At 54.4% G+C, this 16,646-nt stretch overlaps 1 protein-coding gene and 1 long non-coding RNA gene across 4 annotated transcripts in view; one reads left to right on the top strand and one right to left on the bottom strand.

Annotated features, from left to right (window-relative positions):
• Window positions 1-6,862: 6,862 nt before the first annotated feature.
• Window positions 6,863-16,646, bottom strand: part of Ralbp1 (ralA binding protein 1) — a 34,044-nt gene continuing 24,260 nt past the window's right edge. For all 3 annotated transcript variants that reach the window (XM_015506034.2, XM_048806736.1, XM_048806735.1), the window contains exons 5-10: window positions 15,597-15,758; window positions 14,580-14,711; window positions 13,063-13,164; window positions 10,767-10,888; window positions 10,044-10,167; window positions 6,863-8,490 (exon numbers count right to left, since the gene is read on the bottom strand). In XM_015506034.2, the coding sequence (XP_015361520.1) occupies window positions 8,281-8,490; window positions 10,044-10,167; window positions 10,767-10,888; window positions 13,063-13,164; window positions 14,580-14,711; window positions 15,597-15,758 (852 nt within the window). In that variant the 3' untranslated portion in view covers window positions 6,863-8,280. The remainder of the gene's footprint in view (window positions 8,491-10,043; window positions 10,168-10,766; window positions 10,889-13,062; window positions 13,165-14,579; window positions 14,712-15,596; window positions 15,759-16,646) is intronic.
• LOC125617875 lies at window positions 10,767-14,317 on the top strand. The gene is made up of 3 exons (XR_007348996.1): window positions 10,767-10,904; window positions 11,589-11,593; window positions 14,304-14,317. It is a non-coding gene; the product is annotated as an uncharacterized LOC125617875 (long non-coding RNA).

Here is a 16,646-nt window from a genome sequence, read left to right as displayed (position 1 = left end):
GGGGGGGGGGGGGGGCGTCCAGGCAAATGCCAACCAGCAGATGGGACCTCCCGATGTCCCTTAGCCGAGATCCGAGGTGCGGGCTTCCTGCTATTCCCACCGTGACGCCCTCTTCCCTCAGGACTCGGCCCTGTGCACCGCAATGTGTCCTGCACAGCTGCCTTTTAGAAGGTGGCAGTGGGGATGTGCACTTCGGCGTGGAGAGCTCATGCCTGGGGTGTCAGAGTGCCCAAGCCGGCTCTCTGGCTTGGTGCTGCTGCCCTCCAGTCCCCTCTTGGTTTCCCTGTGTGACCTCAGTTCCCACGTGAGTGGACACAGGCACCACGTCATTTAGCAGCTCCCATCAGTGCGTCCCAGGTTCTCCCATGCTGGGCCAGCTGACGAGCCCCTCTCTGGCCACCCCTGTCTGCTGGTGGCTGTGGTGTGCACGGTGAGCTGAGGGATGGCCTTCCTTCAGGAAGGGGCGCTGGGTCCTGTCCACTGTACAGCCCTCACTGCACAAGCTCTGCTGAGAGAGAAAACTGGGCATCTAAGCAGCATGGAACCGTGCAAAGAGGGGACATGTGTCCAGAGCTCATGAAATCTCCATCCAGGATGCGGAAAAACCGGCAAACATAAAAAGGTGACATTCCCATAACAGTTGTCTGCGCTGGCATGGTGGCCACACCTGTCATCACAGCCACTTGGCCAAGGCAGGAGAGCGAGTTGTAGGCCAGTCTGGGCAGCCTAGTCAGCCCCTGTCTCAAATATGGTCTGGGTGGTAGCTCAGTGGTAAAGAGCCCGGGGTTCTCTCCCCAGTACCAAGGACAACAAACAGCATGTAGTGCTGGGCACGGTGGCCCACGCCTGTCACCCCAGGACTCGGGAGGCTGAGGCAGGCGGATGGCAAGTTCAAAGCCAGCTTCAGCAACAGTGAGGCCCTAAGCAACTCAGTGAGGTCCTGTCTCTAAATCAAATCCAAAACAGGGCTGGGGTGTAGGGGTTGAGGGCCCTGGGTTTAATCTCGAGGTCCCCCCCCCCAAAAAAAAAAACCAGCATGTAAATAATACAAATGGGAATGAATGCGTGATAGGGTCTAATGCGGGAGCTAATCTGAGACCGTCCTGAGCCACTAGGGGCTTTTGAGAAACTGGGGATGGAGAGGACAGCCACATCTTTCAGTCCCCCAGGAACTGGTGTGACTGCAGTTTCCCACCCCTAGCCTCCCCTGGCAGCACCCGCTTGCCCTCCCCTTGTTTGGGAGGAGGAAGTTTTTCCACCTTTGTGGGTTCCCTGTGGCCCTTGTTGACTCCCCAGGAAGCCAGGCTACCTGCTCGGCTGCTTGAGGGGCCGCGTGAGCTATGTCCTGAAGTCCCGGTGGTACAGTGGTCAGTGTGCCTGCCTCTGGCAGGGATGCCTGCCTCGGGGGTCTGCAGCCATGGGGCAGGGACGCCTCCTTGGGGCTTGTCATCCTCTCTGGGCATTGGTGTGACACCTGCTCCCTTCTCTTGGTTGACAGAAGTTCCCCTTTACATTGGGCCAGTCTATGTCCAGGGGAGCGGGTTGTGCCTGGCCTGGGAAGGTTGGGGCAAAAGTCCCCAAACAGTTCAGGGGCTGCGTGGTCATCAAGACTGTGCTGACCGCTGTGGGGAGATGACACGGGCAGGCCCAGCCCCTGGTGCGCAGGAACGCTTCTGTGGATAGTTCAGGATGGAACTGATGATGAGGCGAGGGAGGAAAAGAGCAACTCCAAGCTCAAAACGTGGGTTTGGCGGGGGCTTGTCACTGAGCCACCTCCCCTGACCGTTCTTAATTCTTTTTGATGATTTTTAGTTGTAGATGGACATAGTGCCTTTATTTAGCTAGTTTTATATAGTGCTAAGGATGGAACCCAGTGCCACACACTGGGCCAATACCCCAGCCCCCTTTCTTATATTTGAGACGGGGTCTCACTGAGTTGCTGAGGATGGCCTTGAACTTGAGATCCCCCTTCCTCAGCCTCAGAGTCACTGGGATCCCAGGTGTGCGCCATCCACCCCCAGCTTCAGTCAGCTCCTGTGCTGTGTGACTATTCCACGCTGGATGTCAGTAATTGTCACTAATTGGCTGCCAGGCAGCTGCGAGTAGCATTTTGACCTGTTCATAAGGCACAGCTCACAGTTCTTGACAGAGATCCTTGAGTCAGACTTGTCCCCAGCAGATGCCAGCATAGTGCAGGGCCAGCCTGGCCCCCAGGAGCTAAGGTGTGGAGGACAGGGGACAGGGAGGGCTCAGGAGGTGGGCAGCGGGACCACAGACTCTGCTGGGTGGCTTAGTTGTTGTGTTTGCTTTTATTTTTAGATGGACACAACCTTTATTTATTTAGTTTTATGTGGTGCTGGGGCTCGAACCCAGGGCCTCACACGTGCCAGGCGAGCGCTCTGCCGCTGAGCCAGCCCCACCCCAGGTTAGCTGGTTCTGAAAGCTGGCGACATTGGTGATTGAGGAGAGCGTCCGGCCATGTTCCCGTGTGTCAGTGGCTGGGGACCCCCTCAGATGCAGACCCCATCTGTAGGTCTGGGTGGGCTGAGACCTGGTTCCCAGGGAGACTCTGGTAGCCAAGCCCAGGAGGAATGTGCTGCTGTGGCACTCGCTTCTCAAAGCACGAAGACGTCTGACCACTTGCACTGGCCCTGTGTCGAGGCTCACGACCCCTGGGGAGGCCCACTCTGCCTACCCACATCATGGCAGCCCCTGGCTCCGAATCAGGCTGTTCACACTGGCATTTTAAGTTGGGGGCAGAGAACTGAGGGTTCTGTTTCCCACTCCCCTCTGACCTCCCTCCGACCTTCCCTCCGACCTCCCCTCTGACCTCGCCTCCAACCAGGTCCTGGGGTGCCCTGCGCTTGGTCCCACACTTGGTGGTTCTGGTTTCTCTTCTCAACCAGCCTCTCCGGTCATCCTGGTCATCCTGACCTCTGGACCATCTGCCAGTGGAGACAGCAAGATGGTCAGACCTGGCAAATCAGAACACAAGGCCCGGTTCCAGTCGCCCAAGACCCAGGAGTACGAGAGATCATCCCTGCTGGCTGAAGCGCAGGCGAGGGGCGTCCACACATGACAGGTCACCCCTAGGAAGGGCAACATGAGCAGGCTCAGGCCCAGAACCCGCCCCACGCCCTCCCCGGGGGCCCTCCGGGGGGCAGACACCCAGGACGGCCTGGCTTAGCCTGCAGGGCCACCAGCCTCGCCTCCCAGCCTCCTCTCCAGAGCAGATGGCACCTGCTGTGCAGACCTCTCTTCACAGGCGGTCATGTGGGGCAAGGTTTTTAAAAGTCCCTACAAGGGAAGCAGAGTTGGCTGGGCTTTTCCAGAAAGGTAGCCTTTCAAAGAGGAGGCCCTGGCCCTCTCCGCTTATAGCTGGCGCTCAGCCATCCCTGTCCATCTCCCCTGCTCTGACCCCATGGCTAGTGGTGACTGCAGAGATGGCCATGGCCCATGGCAGGAGCGTCCCTGCCATGCTGTCCTGGGTGCAGCTGACAAATGAACCATCATCTTGTTCTGACTGGCTCTGGGACGTTGTGATACAGTGATAAGTCAGACACCTCGTCTTGCAGGGGACGACTTGAGGATAATGCTGACGACCAGCACTGGGGACACACGTGTACACTTCTGCCCTGTTAAACAGCTGGGGAGGTTGCGAAGGGTGGGCATGTGGTTCCCGTAAGGCCCAGGCTCTGCCGTACACGCGGCCCTTCTCTGGAAGCCATTTGCTGGCAGGAGACCTGCCCACAGCTCAGTGCCACTTAGCAGCACTGCCAAGTGTCGGCTCAGCCACCCAAGTCAAGCACTGTGGGAGCCAAGAGGGATGGGACGGGTGCCTAGGGCCTGTGGGCGCAGCAAATTCAGGGACACCAGAGGATGAGACAGACAGCAGATGTGACTTTGATACTGTGGATACACCTGATGCTCCTCCCGCCTCTGCTGTACTAGAAAACCTTCTTTTGTGTCATGCTAATGTAACAGCAAAGTCCCCAAACTAAAGAGGGAGAAGCCATCAAGTTGCAGGTGTGAGGGGGAGGGAGGAACACAGCAGCAGCTCTGTCTTTATGCTCCACCAAAGGAGCCCGTGGGCGAGACTTAAGGACTCCTTCAGGTCCCTTCCTGGCACTTCACGGGTCTCCTCAGTCCTAGCACAGAAGTTTCTCATCATACGTGCTGGGACAATGTCCATCTACCTTGTTTTGAAGTCTTTGCTTTCTCCATGACTCAAGACCTTCCCCCTGGACCTTGAATGACAGCAAGGAGCACGAAGTTCCTGCATCACAACCAGAAACACATAATGGAACATTCCAGAAAGCCCAGTCTGCTGCCTGGTCAGTTGGCTAGGCTCCAAAGGTGGGTTTGCTTTTAAGGTATTCTAGTATTCATTGTACCTGGTGCTGATTCAATAAAGACTGTCAAATAAAAAGAAATGTATTCTACAGCAGAGAAGAAGTTGCAATGAAAAAAATGTCACACAGGCACTAGGTCCCATCTTGGAATGCTATACACAGAGCTTAAAGGGTGATTCTGGTGGAAGCTCAGAAGATAGAATGCCAACAGGACTGTGGACAGTAAAGACTGGGCTCATCAGGTTTCAGAGGAGGATAGCTCTATTATGTTCTGGCAAAGAAGTTGTCTATATTTTGTGTCCAACTTTCTGTGAGATTGAATTTAAAAGTGATGGACTGACATGTGGTGGCACATACCTGTCATCCCAGTGGCTCAGGAGGCTGAGGCAGGAAGATCACAAATTCAAAGCCAGCCCCAGAAACTTAGCAGGGCCCTAAGCAAGTTAGCAAGACCCTCTCTCTAAATGGGAAAAAAAAAAAAAAAGGTTGGAGATGTGGTTAGGTGGTTGGATGCCCCTGGGTTCAATCCTTGGTATTAAAAAAAAAAGAAAGTGATGAACTAACAGAGGAAATTTCAAGGTAGCCCAGCATTCAGGGGGTGGCTTGGATATTGCTGGTGACTTTTAACCATGTTTACTGCAGTCATCAGGAGCAGAAGGGTTTTAGAAACTTGCAGTTTGGCCAGAAAAGTGCAAGTAAAACTGGGCTGAGGAAGGTGTAGTTGTTATGGTCGTTAGAGGGGTTACAGAGAAGCTGAGCACTTCACCCAGAAACATCAGGCAGAAAGTGGCAAGACCACATCCACCTCAGGCTCAAAGATGTGAAAGTAAAAGTTCCTTTGAGAAAAGACCAGCGGGGTGCCCTGCTTGTAGAGCAGCTAGGAAAGTGTCTCACAATGCTCAGCCACCAGGTGCTCAGGCACTGCAGCTGGGTCCTGGCTACTGCTCCAGACAAACCATGTGGCTGGTTCTGCAAGAAAACAGGGTGCTGGATGCAGGGGTCCTGGAGGCTCCCACCAAGTTTCAGAGGAAGGCCTGGGGCCAGGCAGAGCGCAGAGGGCCGGAGTCCTGTGGCTGCTGCTGACAGGGCGATGCATGGACACGTGGGAGGGAAACCAAAGCTGTGGAACCACCTGGAAACAGGTCACATGGGCCACCACCAAGGCCACAGGGACGAACCCCACGACCTTGGAGAGAAGTGGAGCAGGCCACAGGTGCGAAGCCGGCTGGTGTGCAGCTGTCCCTACACTTGCTTGCCAGCTGGTTTCAGTCTTCCTCGTCCCATCCCAGCCCCCATGCCTGGCTTCTCCCCTTCGGGATGGAGGTTTACTCTGTGCCATTGTATATTAGGCACATGTGACTTGTCCTTCAACTTTTAAAGAGGCTCATGCTGAGAGTTTGAGTCTGAGGAGGTTTGGGATTTGACATTGGGGTAACGCTGAGACTGTTAAGAGTAAGGGGAATCTTGGGCTGGGCTGGGCTGGGCTCAGCGGCAGAGCCCTTGCCTAGCACATGTGGCCCTGGATTCGCTCCTCAGCACCACATATAGGTAAATAAATAAAGGTATTGTGTCCACCACAACAACAACAAAAAAAAAAACAGCATATGGGGAACCTCTTGGAAACGCACTGCATGGGTTCTGCACTGTGAGATGGGCAAGAGCTTTGGAGGGCTAGGGTTGAAAGGTTATGGCTTAGACATGAGATGTCCCCCAAAAGTTCATGTGTGCGGCAACTTGAGAGGTTTCAGAGGTGAAATTAGATAACGAGGGATGTGACCTAACAAGTGGATTAATTCACTGACATGGATTAACCAGGTGGCCACTTCGCTTAGGTAAGGTGTGCTGGCCAGAGCAGGTCCTGCCGTGGCAGGTCTTTTGTACCTGTGAGCAGGGCACTGTCTGCTTCCTGTGCCACGACGCTCTGCACCACCGAGTCCAGGCATACGGTGTCAGCTGACCATGGAGTGACCTCCGAAACACGTTTCCTCCTCTAGGTTATTCTGCCAGCTAGTCTGGCCACAGCAGTGGAAAAACTGACCACACACACACATATCGACCTCTCGTCTGAAACGCCCACTTCTGTGAACGCGTCACCTGGGCCTTGCTGGGCCGGCGGCAGGTGAGAGGAGCCCTAGCCTCCCCTGCAGACCACTGGCAGCCCACAGCGGGGTTTGCAAACCCAGGTTGGGTTAGTCACTGGGATGGGCCACTCTGTACATCTCCACCGGAAGTGAGGGCAACAGATATGAACAGACGCCAGCCGGGACCCCCACCACAGTGCTGGTGGGGAGCCCTCCTTGCTGGGGAGGACACCCGCCTCAGGCTCCCTGTGCCGCTTCCTAGGTTCCTCTCGGGAAGAGGGGTGCAGGACTGAGGTGGCCATCAGAGGCACACAAGGGGGACACGCCAGGCAAGGCATTCCTGCCCGTGAGGAAGTGCCCAGACCCACCCCTCAGCCATAGCCTGCTCGGCTGTTCCAGAGAAAGAAGGTGCACGAGGTCACAGCAGGCGGCGTTTCCCCAATGGCTGTTGAATTTATTTGCTCAATCAATAATGGTCCTGGCAAAAATTAGTTCACCAACACTGAGACAGTTGTAACGAGACACTGATTTTAAAAACCCATGATACCATTGTAGAAATCAGAGTTCACACCAACAGAAGAAACCTTCAGTATTGCCAGCAAATACAAAATGAACGTAAGATGTCGGACAGAACAGCAAGAAGGCGTTTATACATTTATATTTGACACCTGACCATATTTCAGTCACCATAATATCTTCTCTCCAGATTTAAAAAAATAGTATGCTGATTTCTATAACAAAGCTTTTTTTCGTACAAAAATCAAATAATGGCCGACAAGTCACAACAGTGCAATAGGTAGAGGATAAAAAACCGCATCAGACAGGTGCTGGAAATAAATACTAACCAGGAGGAGGACAGGGCCTCGGGGTGCATGGGGTCTGTCTGCAGAGCTGCAGGCGGCCTCTCGGGGCCAGCCAGCGAGCAGCTGCCTCAGGAGCCTGGCCTCCCAGGAGCCTCCCAGCAGCCATCTGATCTGACGGGCCAGAAGCAAAAGGGGCGTCCCAGTTACCCCCAGGAGGCGTCTCTTCCTATTGCTCGATCCTGTCGTCGGGGTCCCTCAGCGGGCTCACTAAGGGCAGGGACGACCTACCTTGGTGTAGGAGCATACATATGGCTTATTCAGGCAGAGACGGGTACATTCTAGCCCAAGCAAGCAATCCAGGTCACTGCTGACGGGAGGGTCTGTCACACGGAAGGTTTCGGGTTTGAGAAACATTGGTGGGTGGATGCCTCGGGGCGAGGGGGCCGCCTCCGGCCGCCCCAGTGCAAAGGCCTCTGCTGATCACTGGCAGTGAGTAGCCGGAGCCTGCGGGCAGGGCGGGCAGGCTCCACGCAGCCTCCGCCTGCCACCGAGGCCACCTGGTGTCGGGCTGCGGACTGTGGTTCAGAACTGTGGGAGGGCTACAGTGGGCAAAGGGACCCGAGAGCCACCGGCCGGCCGGCACAAGGGAGGCAGCTCCCCGAATGGTCTGCACCGAGGAGGTGTGAAAGGCACAAGCAGGAGCCCGGGCCGCAGCCACAGGCGGCGCAGAGACCTGGCTTGGTGTCCCCACCTTAATGAGATCCTGATTCTGCTGTGATAGAAAAGCAAAGAAACACGATTTTTTGGTTTAAAAAGAAGCCACTCAAGGGTTAAAATAGTTATTTTAAGTTAACAAAGAAAATTAATTCCCCATAAGCTGACACTATCTGGAAAACGTCCGCTGCTCCGTCCCTGGGACCCTGAGCCTGACGAGCCGACGTGACGAGGAGTCTGAGGAGAGAAGGCGTCTTTACAGAAGGGACAGCGCCGGCCGCGCTGGGCACTCTGGGCCACAGGCACCTTCCAGCGCCACTGCCCGGGCGCTCAGAGGGGCGTCTCCCGGCGGTCTCTGCTGGGCGACGGCTTCGCGGGCTCCTTGCCAGCCTTCGCCTCGGGCGCACCGTCGCGGGGCTCCTCGTCCTCGGGCTGCTCGGCCCTGGCACGCTGTGTCTGGAGCAGGCGCAGCTGCACCCGCAGCTCGATGATGGCCTCGCGCTCCTCATGGACGGCCTGGTTCAAGTGGTTGTTCTTTATCTTGAGAGTGTCAGAGAGAGGCGGTCAGAGGGCGGCCAGCAGGGCAGCAGGACTCCGCCCCACGCCAGCCCAGGACCTGACTCCAGAGCATGACCCCATCTTCAAAGCGTCACCCCGGCTGCAAAGCGTCACCATGCAGAAAGGACATGGTGGCCTGAATGAGCACCCTAGTGCTGGGAACAGAGGGACAGCCTAGCTTCCCAAAGCTTTAAGGACAAAAGAGAAGGGACATTAGCAATAGAGAGGGAGGAGTCAGGCAGGGTGGGAGCGGATCCCTCTATGACAGGGCTGTCCCTCCTGTGAACGGGGCCACTCAGCCTACAGAAAGCCACCGTCCACCCTGGATAGCAGCACCCACTCCGCAGAGTCGGGGGTGCTGAGCGGCAGCAGACCCACACTGCCCACCCCCTTCCTCCCGGGTGTGCCCAGCTCCGGGCAGTGGGGCTGAGGGTGTCGGCCTCGTGAGGGTGGGCACAGCGGGCTCCCGCAGCACCTGGCCGAATCCTCCCTCCCACCTGAAGGGGAAGGCAGCGCCACTCGGCCCAGTGGAGAGGCCACCTGCCTGGAAGGGAGATGGCACTTGGGTCCCACCTGCCACTCTCTGCTGCGGCAGCTCACCCCTGCCCCCACCCTAAGGACTTGCTTGGGATTTTGCTTCTGTGCTTCAGGACTGCGACATGCCCCGTAACACGGAAGGGAAGCAGACTAAGGGCCCCCTCGAGGCCTTCCCAAGGCCTCCCCCTGCAGTGGTGACTGCCCCAACTTTGGGCCTCCAGGGCAGCCGCTCGGCACTCTGCCCCACGCTTCTGGAGGACTCCGCGGTCCTGTCTCGGCTCACTCATCATCGCAGGCCACCACCTATCTGTATTGGGGACGGAACCCCAGGCCCATCACCCCCAGCTGCCCCCGGTCTGTTTCACTTTAACATGTGCCGAGATAGGGGCCTGCCCCGTGGCCGAGCAGCCCGGAACCTGCCACGCTCCTGCCCGGCCTTCTTCTGTCCTCGGGCAGGCGTGGCACGCTTGGCCCCAGCCACCGAGCGAGCCACCGAGGGGAGTGGAGCTGCTTCACTCAGGGAGGAGGGAGGGCCTGAGCACCCGGCCTGCCGCCCGCTAACTGTGCCCTGGCCCCAGTTCCCGAGAGCCACGGCTCACCGCTGCTTTGTGGGCTGAAGGCCAGGGAAGCAGTCACCACTCGGCCCTCAGGGAGACCCGGGCCTGCTCCCTCCACTAGCCTGACTGTGCTGCTCCTGTCTGGGAACAGAGACCGTCTCCCTGCCAGGCAAGTGGCCTCTCCCCTGGGCCCAGAGTGGGGATGGGGGCCCCATGGGAAGGCGGCCAGGTGCACTGGCCTCTGCGGGTGGGTCCAGGAGGCGCTCCATCACTGGGGTCACCACACATCACACCCGCCTGAGGACACCCTGCCAGCAGCCCAGGCCCACCAACTCTGGGGTGTGATCCCCCTAAGATCCTCTGAGCCATGGCCCAGGAAAGCCCAGAGGCAGAGTGCACCCACAGCCTTCCGGAAACCCCCGCCCAGCCACCCGCATGCACCTCCAGCTCCTCGTTCTGCCTCTGCAAGTCCTCCAGGATGAGCTGCAGCTCCTCCTCGTCCTCGCTCTCGCTCTCGCTCTCTGAGGAGTACTCCTCTGTCTCGCTCCGGCCATGCTGCTGGCGACTGTGGGGAGAGGCCAGGGCGCTTTATGAGGTACACTGCCCCGCCCCAGACCCAGGGGCACTTTACGGGCACTTTACGGGGTGCGTCTATCCCCCCCCCTCAGACCCAGGGGCACCTTACAGGGTGTGCCTGTCCCCCACCTCCTCAGACCCAGGGGCACTTTACAGAGTGCACCTGTCCCCCCTTCCTCAGACCCAGGGGCACTTTATGGGGTGCGCCTGTCACCCCCCCATCAGACCCAGAGGCACTTTACAGGGTGTGCCTGGCACCCCGTCCTCAGATCCAGGGGCACTTTATAGGGCGCGCTTGTCCCCCCCTCCTCAGACCTGGGGGCACTTTACAGGGTGTGCCTGCCGCCCCCCCAGACCCAGGGGCACTTTACAGGATGCACCTGTCCCCCCTCAGACCCGGAGGCACTTTACGGGGTGGGCCTGTCCCCCCCCTCTCAGACCCAGGGGCACCTTACGGGGTGCGCCTGTCCCCCCCTTCCTCAGACCCAGCCCCGCTCCTGAATCTGCAGGAGCCAGAGGCTGCTGCTCAGGGGGGCCTGGGGGCAGGAGACGCCGGGCAGCACCGAGCCCTGGGCACCCCTGCCCTACCTCTGGATCTCGGCAATCTCGGCTCTGAGGCGCTCGATCTCCTCCTTCTCGGCGGCGATCTGCCGGCGCAGGAACTGCTCCATGGCCAGGAGCTCTTCCTGCTCCGTCAGGATCTCGTTTTCCTAAAGGAAGAGCACTGTGAGCCCTCGCAGCTCCCAGCCTAGGCGACGTCACTGCTCTGAGGTCTCTTCAGCCCCGTTCTGTGTCGAGCCCAAGGCACAAAATGTGTAACCAGAAGAAGGATTTCCTGGGCCGAGAAGAGGCCTTGATACAGCACACAGAGCCTCTGGAAGGAAGGACTCTTCTCTCCCTGCTCCCCTGCAGCCACGGCTGTAAGGCCGGACCCTGCAAGGCCAGGTGCGGTTGGCCCACAGTGGCTTCCCAGGAGGCAGAGTCCCCGCAGGCCTTCTACCACCGCAGGGAGGGAGCCAAGAGCGGGCAGCTCAGAGGAGGAGAGGAGGGCACGGAAGGCACCCTAGCAGGCCATGCTGTGAGGAGATCCCACCCTGTGAGGAGACGGTGAACTGTCTGCTTTGGCAGAATTTCCAGTTATAAAACTCGAGTCACAGCTTCGGGAAAAGAGAACGGAAAAATCACTCTCTGCCCATGATCCAGAGAGTCCAACCTAGAGGAAAGCAGCAGTGCTGGTGAAACCCAGGCTGCACAGACCCTGCCTGTGGGAGGAGCAGCCGGCTGTGGGCCTTCACAGCCAGCTCTTTCCTTCCCAGCAAACAGGAACCGGAGGAGTGAACGGGAGGAGTGAACGGGAGGAAGCCCGGGTGCTCCTGCTTTGGCCAACCCAGGGAGGCTGACGCATATAAGCTGAAGTGGTTTTAATAAGATTTAGTGATATTTACGTAGCCACATTCTCCTTTTTTTTTTTTTTTTTAATATTTACTTGACCATTATGACTTTTAATTCATGGCATCTTTATCAGTAAACTGAAAAGGTCTATTAGCAGAACAAGTTGGGAGATAATAAGAATTTGTGATAAGCATTTGAATGAAACTAAACACTGTAAATACTGCATGTTATTTATAAATCAAAGAGAATATTTATTCTCAAACTCTCAAATGTGTATGAAGTTCTAGGCTGTAAGAGTTGATAGTTTTATGTATGATTTTATAGGTTAAGTTATTTACATATGAAGCAAAATAGGAAACTATACTGAGAAAGGATTATGTTTACAGAGGCCTTCTTAATGTGTCATATTTCTTAAATGTTTTTTGGTGATACTGGGGATTGAACCCTGGTGCATTCCACTAAATCACATCCCCAACCTAATTTATTATATAAATTATAATATAATTTATTTATTATATAAATAAAAAATATATATGTTTATTTGAGACTGGGTCTGGTGATATTGTTCAGGCTGGCCTTGAACTTGTGATCTTCTTGCTTCAGCCTCCCAGATAGCTGGGATTAGGTGTATGTCACTGCTGCTGGCTTCAAATGTATTAGTATTTTTTTAATGCATACTCCAGTAAAGAAATAAAATGATACAATTCCAATGCTGTACATGTTACAATAACAAAAATAAACCCATATTGGTGGGGAAAAAAAAAAAGAGTCAGGCTGAAAACCCTGGGGTGATGGCCTGGTCCAGGACTCTACTCCTGGGCAGTTATGTGCCCCCATTGGACCAGGCAAGGGCCAGAAACACCCAAATCTGCAGGACCGGGAGCCACACTGAGCTTCTCAAAGGCCACACAGACCAGGCAGGCAGAGCCTCGATGCCATTCCTTTCTGGTTGGATTCTGGAAACTTCCAGAACAGTGTACCTGATCTGAGAATTCAGAAAGACATGAGCTCAGGCCTGCTCTGTACCTGAACCAATGAAAGATAAAAACCTGCCTCTGACAACTGATTTCACCTGCACAGCAGACATGGGACCATCCACATGTTGTCAGCAACAGCAATCATTTAAAACCTAACCTTACACTTCACGGATCCCACATTTTAGACAGTAGGAACATATTCTAAGATACTCAAGTCTGGTCTCATTAATGTGGAACAAATGCCACTAACATGTAGATACAACACCTCAGACTTGGGGTGGACTCAGGGGATTAAGCAGGACCTTTAGGTAGCACCCTGTAAGGAGAATCAGCACAAGGCCACCCCTCCTGCAGCTGAACCTGCAGCACACACGAGGCAGTGCCAAAGCCACAGGCTCGGCCCTTGGACCCCTTCTGTGATTTTGGTGAAAAGAGCCTAGAGTTGAGTTTCTTATACTGTAAGTTAAAACTGACAGTTCAGAGACTTACAAAATGGAGACAAAGAGTTAGCTTACCTGGGCAAGGAGAATGTTTATGACTTCTTCATTTTCATTCATTTCTTCTTTGGAAATGTCCTCCTTTGAGGCTATCTCTTGTGCAATCTTGGTTTCACACTCCTGTGGAACAAGACAAGTAAGAGAACCCGTCAGTCTATAGGGAACACATCCTTAGCGAATCCACACCACCACAATCCAGGAGCCTCCCTCTCACTTCATATGACTGGAAGGAGTCACAGGAACAGGTGAACCACATACAAGGGCGGGCAGCTGCTAACTGGCCTGGAACAGGATATAGGGCCCAATCGGCCTGCACCATGCAGATGCACCTTCCAGTGGGTGTGCCTGCCAGCTCTGGAACCCTTCTGCATAAATGACCCTCTGTGGGGCTCTGAAGGGCTGCTAGCATGTCCATTTTTAGTGTATGATTTAACTAGTTGCGACAACTACAAAGTCAAATGACCACGATGACCACCATCCACAATGACCATCATCATGCTATGGAACAGTCCACCATCAGAGAGCCCCGTGGTTGCGCCACCACCTGATGGCTCCCAGCAGCCACCCACCTCCTCCCACTACTATGTATGGTTCTTGCTTCTCAAGTCTCCTATAAACTAAACCTATCACTCATCTTTCTCTCGTTTTTTTTTTTTTTTTTTTTTGGTACTAGGGATAGAACCTAGAGGGCTCTGAGCTATACCCCCAGCCCTCTGTAATTTTTCTGACAAGTCTCACTAAGGTGCTGAGGCTGGCCTTGAACTTGTGATCCTCACGTCTCAGCCTCCAGCATCACTGGATCTCAGTGTGGGCACCACGCCCAGCTTCCTCTAGCTGCTTTACCACACACTGCTTTAAGACTCCTATTAGGCTCGCATCACAGCAGATGAGATGAGCTTCAGCCTCCTCGTGAGGCCTGGGCAGAGGTCACTAGCTCCAATTCCAGGCTGATACACCAAGGGAAGAGTTTGACTATGAAAACCAGGCACGGGAATGGGAGAAAAGCTGGGGGCTGGAGAGGAGGAGGGAGCCCATCTGTGGCAGCTTTTGTGGGCCTGTCCTCTGGGCTACTGTGAAGCACAGCAGTCGAGACGCCCTCAGGGCAGCACCCGGTCTTCCCACACAACCCCACAGTGCCCCTTCTGCTCTCTCAGCCTGGCGAGCACCGGCTAGTGTTCTCAGGACCCGCCACTGGGTCTCGGGATGGGCCTAAGATGGTACAGAAGTGGGGGGCGTCTTGCTCTGGTGCCGCTGGGAAGCTCCAGTCCCAGCTGAACATTACAGGTGAGGCCAGAAAATCAGAGTCCAGCTGTGGACTCTTCCTAGAATTAGGTGACAGCGTCCCCCATCTCCAAGACCTTCTAGGCAGCCCTCATCAAAGCACTTTCCAAAGAGCCGACTCTTCCCCTGGGTTTCCGCTACCCCAGCAGGGCCTGAAGACAAGTCACCCGCCTGCCTGCTATCTGCAGAAGGCTCTATCCACAGTTTTATTATTTTATATAAACATGAAATGCCAAAATAATAAATCCACTCACCTGTCTTTTAGCTTCTCTCAGTTTTCTTTTGAGGGCTGTCAAAATTCTTTGTACTTCCCATAATCTTTCTTCTTTAAATAAATCCTTTATCCCACCCTGCAGATCTCGATGTAAACAATTCAAAAGAAACTCCTAGAAAACAACAGCACATACCAAATAGTACTCCATGTCTCACGACATAAAAATCATGTGCAGATTAGCTCCTTCTCCGTCCAGCGGTGGCATGAACAGTAGTGCTGCCTTCCAGGGGGCCTGTGAATCCCGCCTGGCCCGCCTGAGTGGGGTTCCCCCTCACTGATGCAGCTCGCTCACTCCCCGCGCCCTTCCCTCACACCATCAACTGATGAGAAATGGGGACTTGAAGAGATAAGGGAAGAGAAGCAAGGATTTGATAATGTGCATGCACAATAAGCAAATGCATAAATTGTCAAATATATGTAAATTTCCTTAAAAGTCCTGAATGTTTTTCTCATCTATATACCCAGAGCAGCCCTTGCATCAAGGTAGCACAGTGAAAAGCCAGGATTTGGCCTCACTCTGGTTGCACAGCCTAGCAGTCATGTGACATAAATTATTCACTTCCCTAAATTCCAGGGTGCTTATCAGTAAGGTAAGGACTTCCAGGTGGCAATATCAGCAACTCTGTCCACACAACAGAGGTTTCTTAGAGACAGTGACTGTCCTGGGCTGAGACTTCTCACATTATCTCACCGGGAACTCCTAATATCAGCCCCATATGGGTATCTATTTAAAAAATAAGACACCAGCGCCTCAGGAGGTTGGCGATTTACCTGAAATCAGTACATTAACAAGAAGCAGAACAGGAGTTCCCACCAGGTCTCCAGTTCTCAAGACCAAAGCTCTCCCACCGGGACATGCTGACTTATGTGGCACCCAACGCCAGCTGGAGAGGCCTGGCTTCCTACACAGGGGGACAGGTGCAGGACGCAGAGACTGTCCTGGCTCCACCATGCTGGGCCACGGAGTGGCAGGCATGGTGCAGCGTGAGGCACGCACCTGTCTCCGGATCTCCTCCTTGATACCCGCCTGGGTCTCTGGCAGCGTGGGCATGGTGGCCATGTTCGACCACCGCAGAGGTCTTGTCACTTGCTTTAGTACCACGTTTCCAAAGAGCTCTTGCACATGTGTGAAGAGCACATACAGCACACGATTGCTGATCTGGGGATGAGATTGCAAGGAGATAGTTAAAATTGTCATTTTGTTTCATTTGCGTCTCCAGGCCGTGCAACCTTTAACCCTAGACTCAGAAGTACAAGGCAGGCTGTGCTCATCAATGGCCAATTTAAGAAGAAAATCACAAAATCTGAGTTAAATCATATGCTCAAACACCATGAGGATGGAAGCGAAAAACAGGCCAGAAAAGGGACACAAAGCTGACGACTCTGTTATCGTTTTTGATGACTATGATATTAGCTGATTTAAAAAACAGATGCTCTTCATTTCCAACATTTAGAGACACCACGTCCACCCATACCAGCAGCTCCTCCCATGGACCAGGCAAATGCTAGAGCACCCACAGGGGTAGGGCTGGCCAGGACCCAGCATGGCTCCAGAGCCAGGGCCTCCAGATACACCTGCATGGCCAGCGTTCAAAGGTGGCGGCCACTCTGCGCTGAGGACAGGACGGGGCCAGCTGAACTGCTGTGAGAAGCTCTTTCCCACACTTACTCCTATAACTCACTGGGATCTGCAGCAACAAGGGTCCACAGCAGGGTAACATTAAGTAACAATGTAACATTCACCAAATGCTAAACTCCCAACTGGTAGAAATGATCATTACATTTTGAGAAACTTGAAAATATTTTTCTCCCAAAATATAATAAATATCCGGGCACAGTGGCACATGCCTGTCATCCCAGCAGTTCAGGAGGCTGAGGCAGGAGGATCACGAGTTCAAAGCCAGCCTCAGCAAAAGCACGGCACTAAGCAACTCAGTGAGACCCTGTCAGTAAATAAAATACAAAATAGGGCTGGGGATGTGGTTCAGTGGCCAAGTGCTCAAGTCCAATCTCTGGTACCAAAAAAAGAAAAAAAAAAAAAAATACA

Source organism: Marmota marmota, unplaced genomic scaffold (assembly GCF_001458135.2).
Source record: "Marmota marmota marmota unplaced genomic scaffold, marMar, whole genome shotgun sequence".
Classification (NCBI taxonomy): domain Eukaryota; kingdom Metazoa; phylum Chordata; class Mammalia; order Rodentia; family Sciuridae; genus Marmota; species Marmota marmota.
The sequence above is the reverse complement of the archived record's forward strand: the minus strand, read 5'-3'. Positions and strand labels throughout refer to the sequence as shown.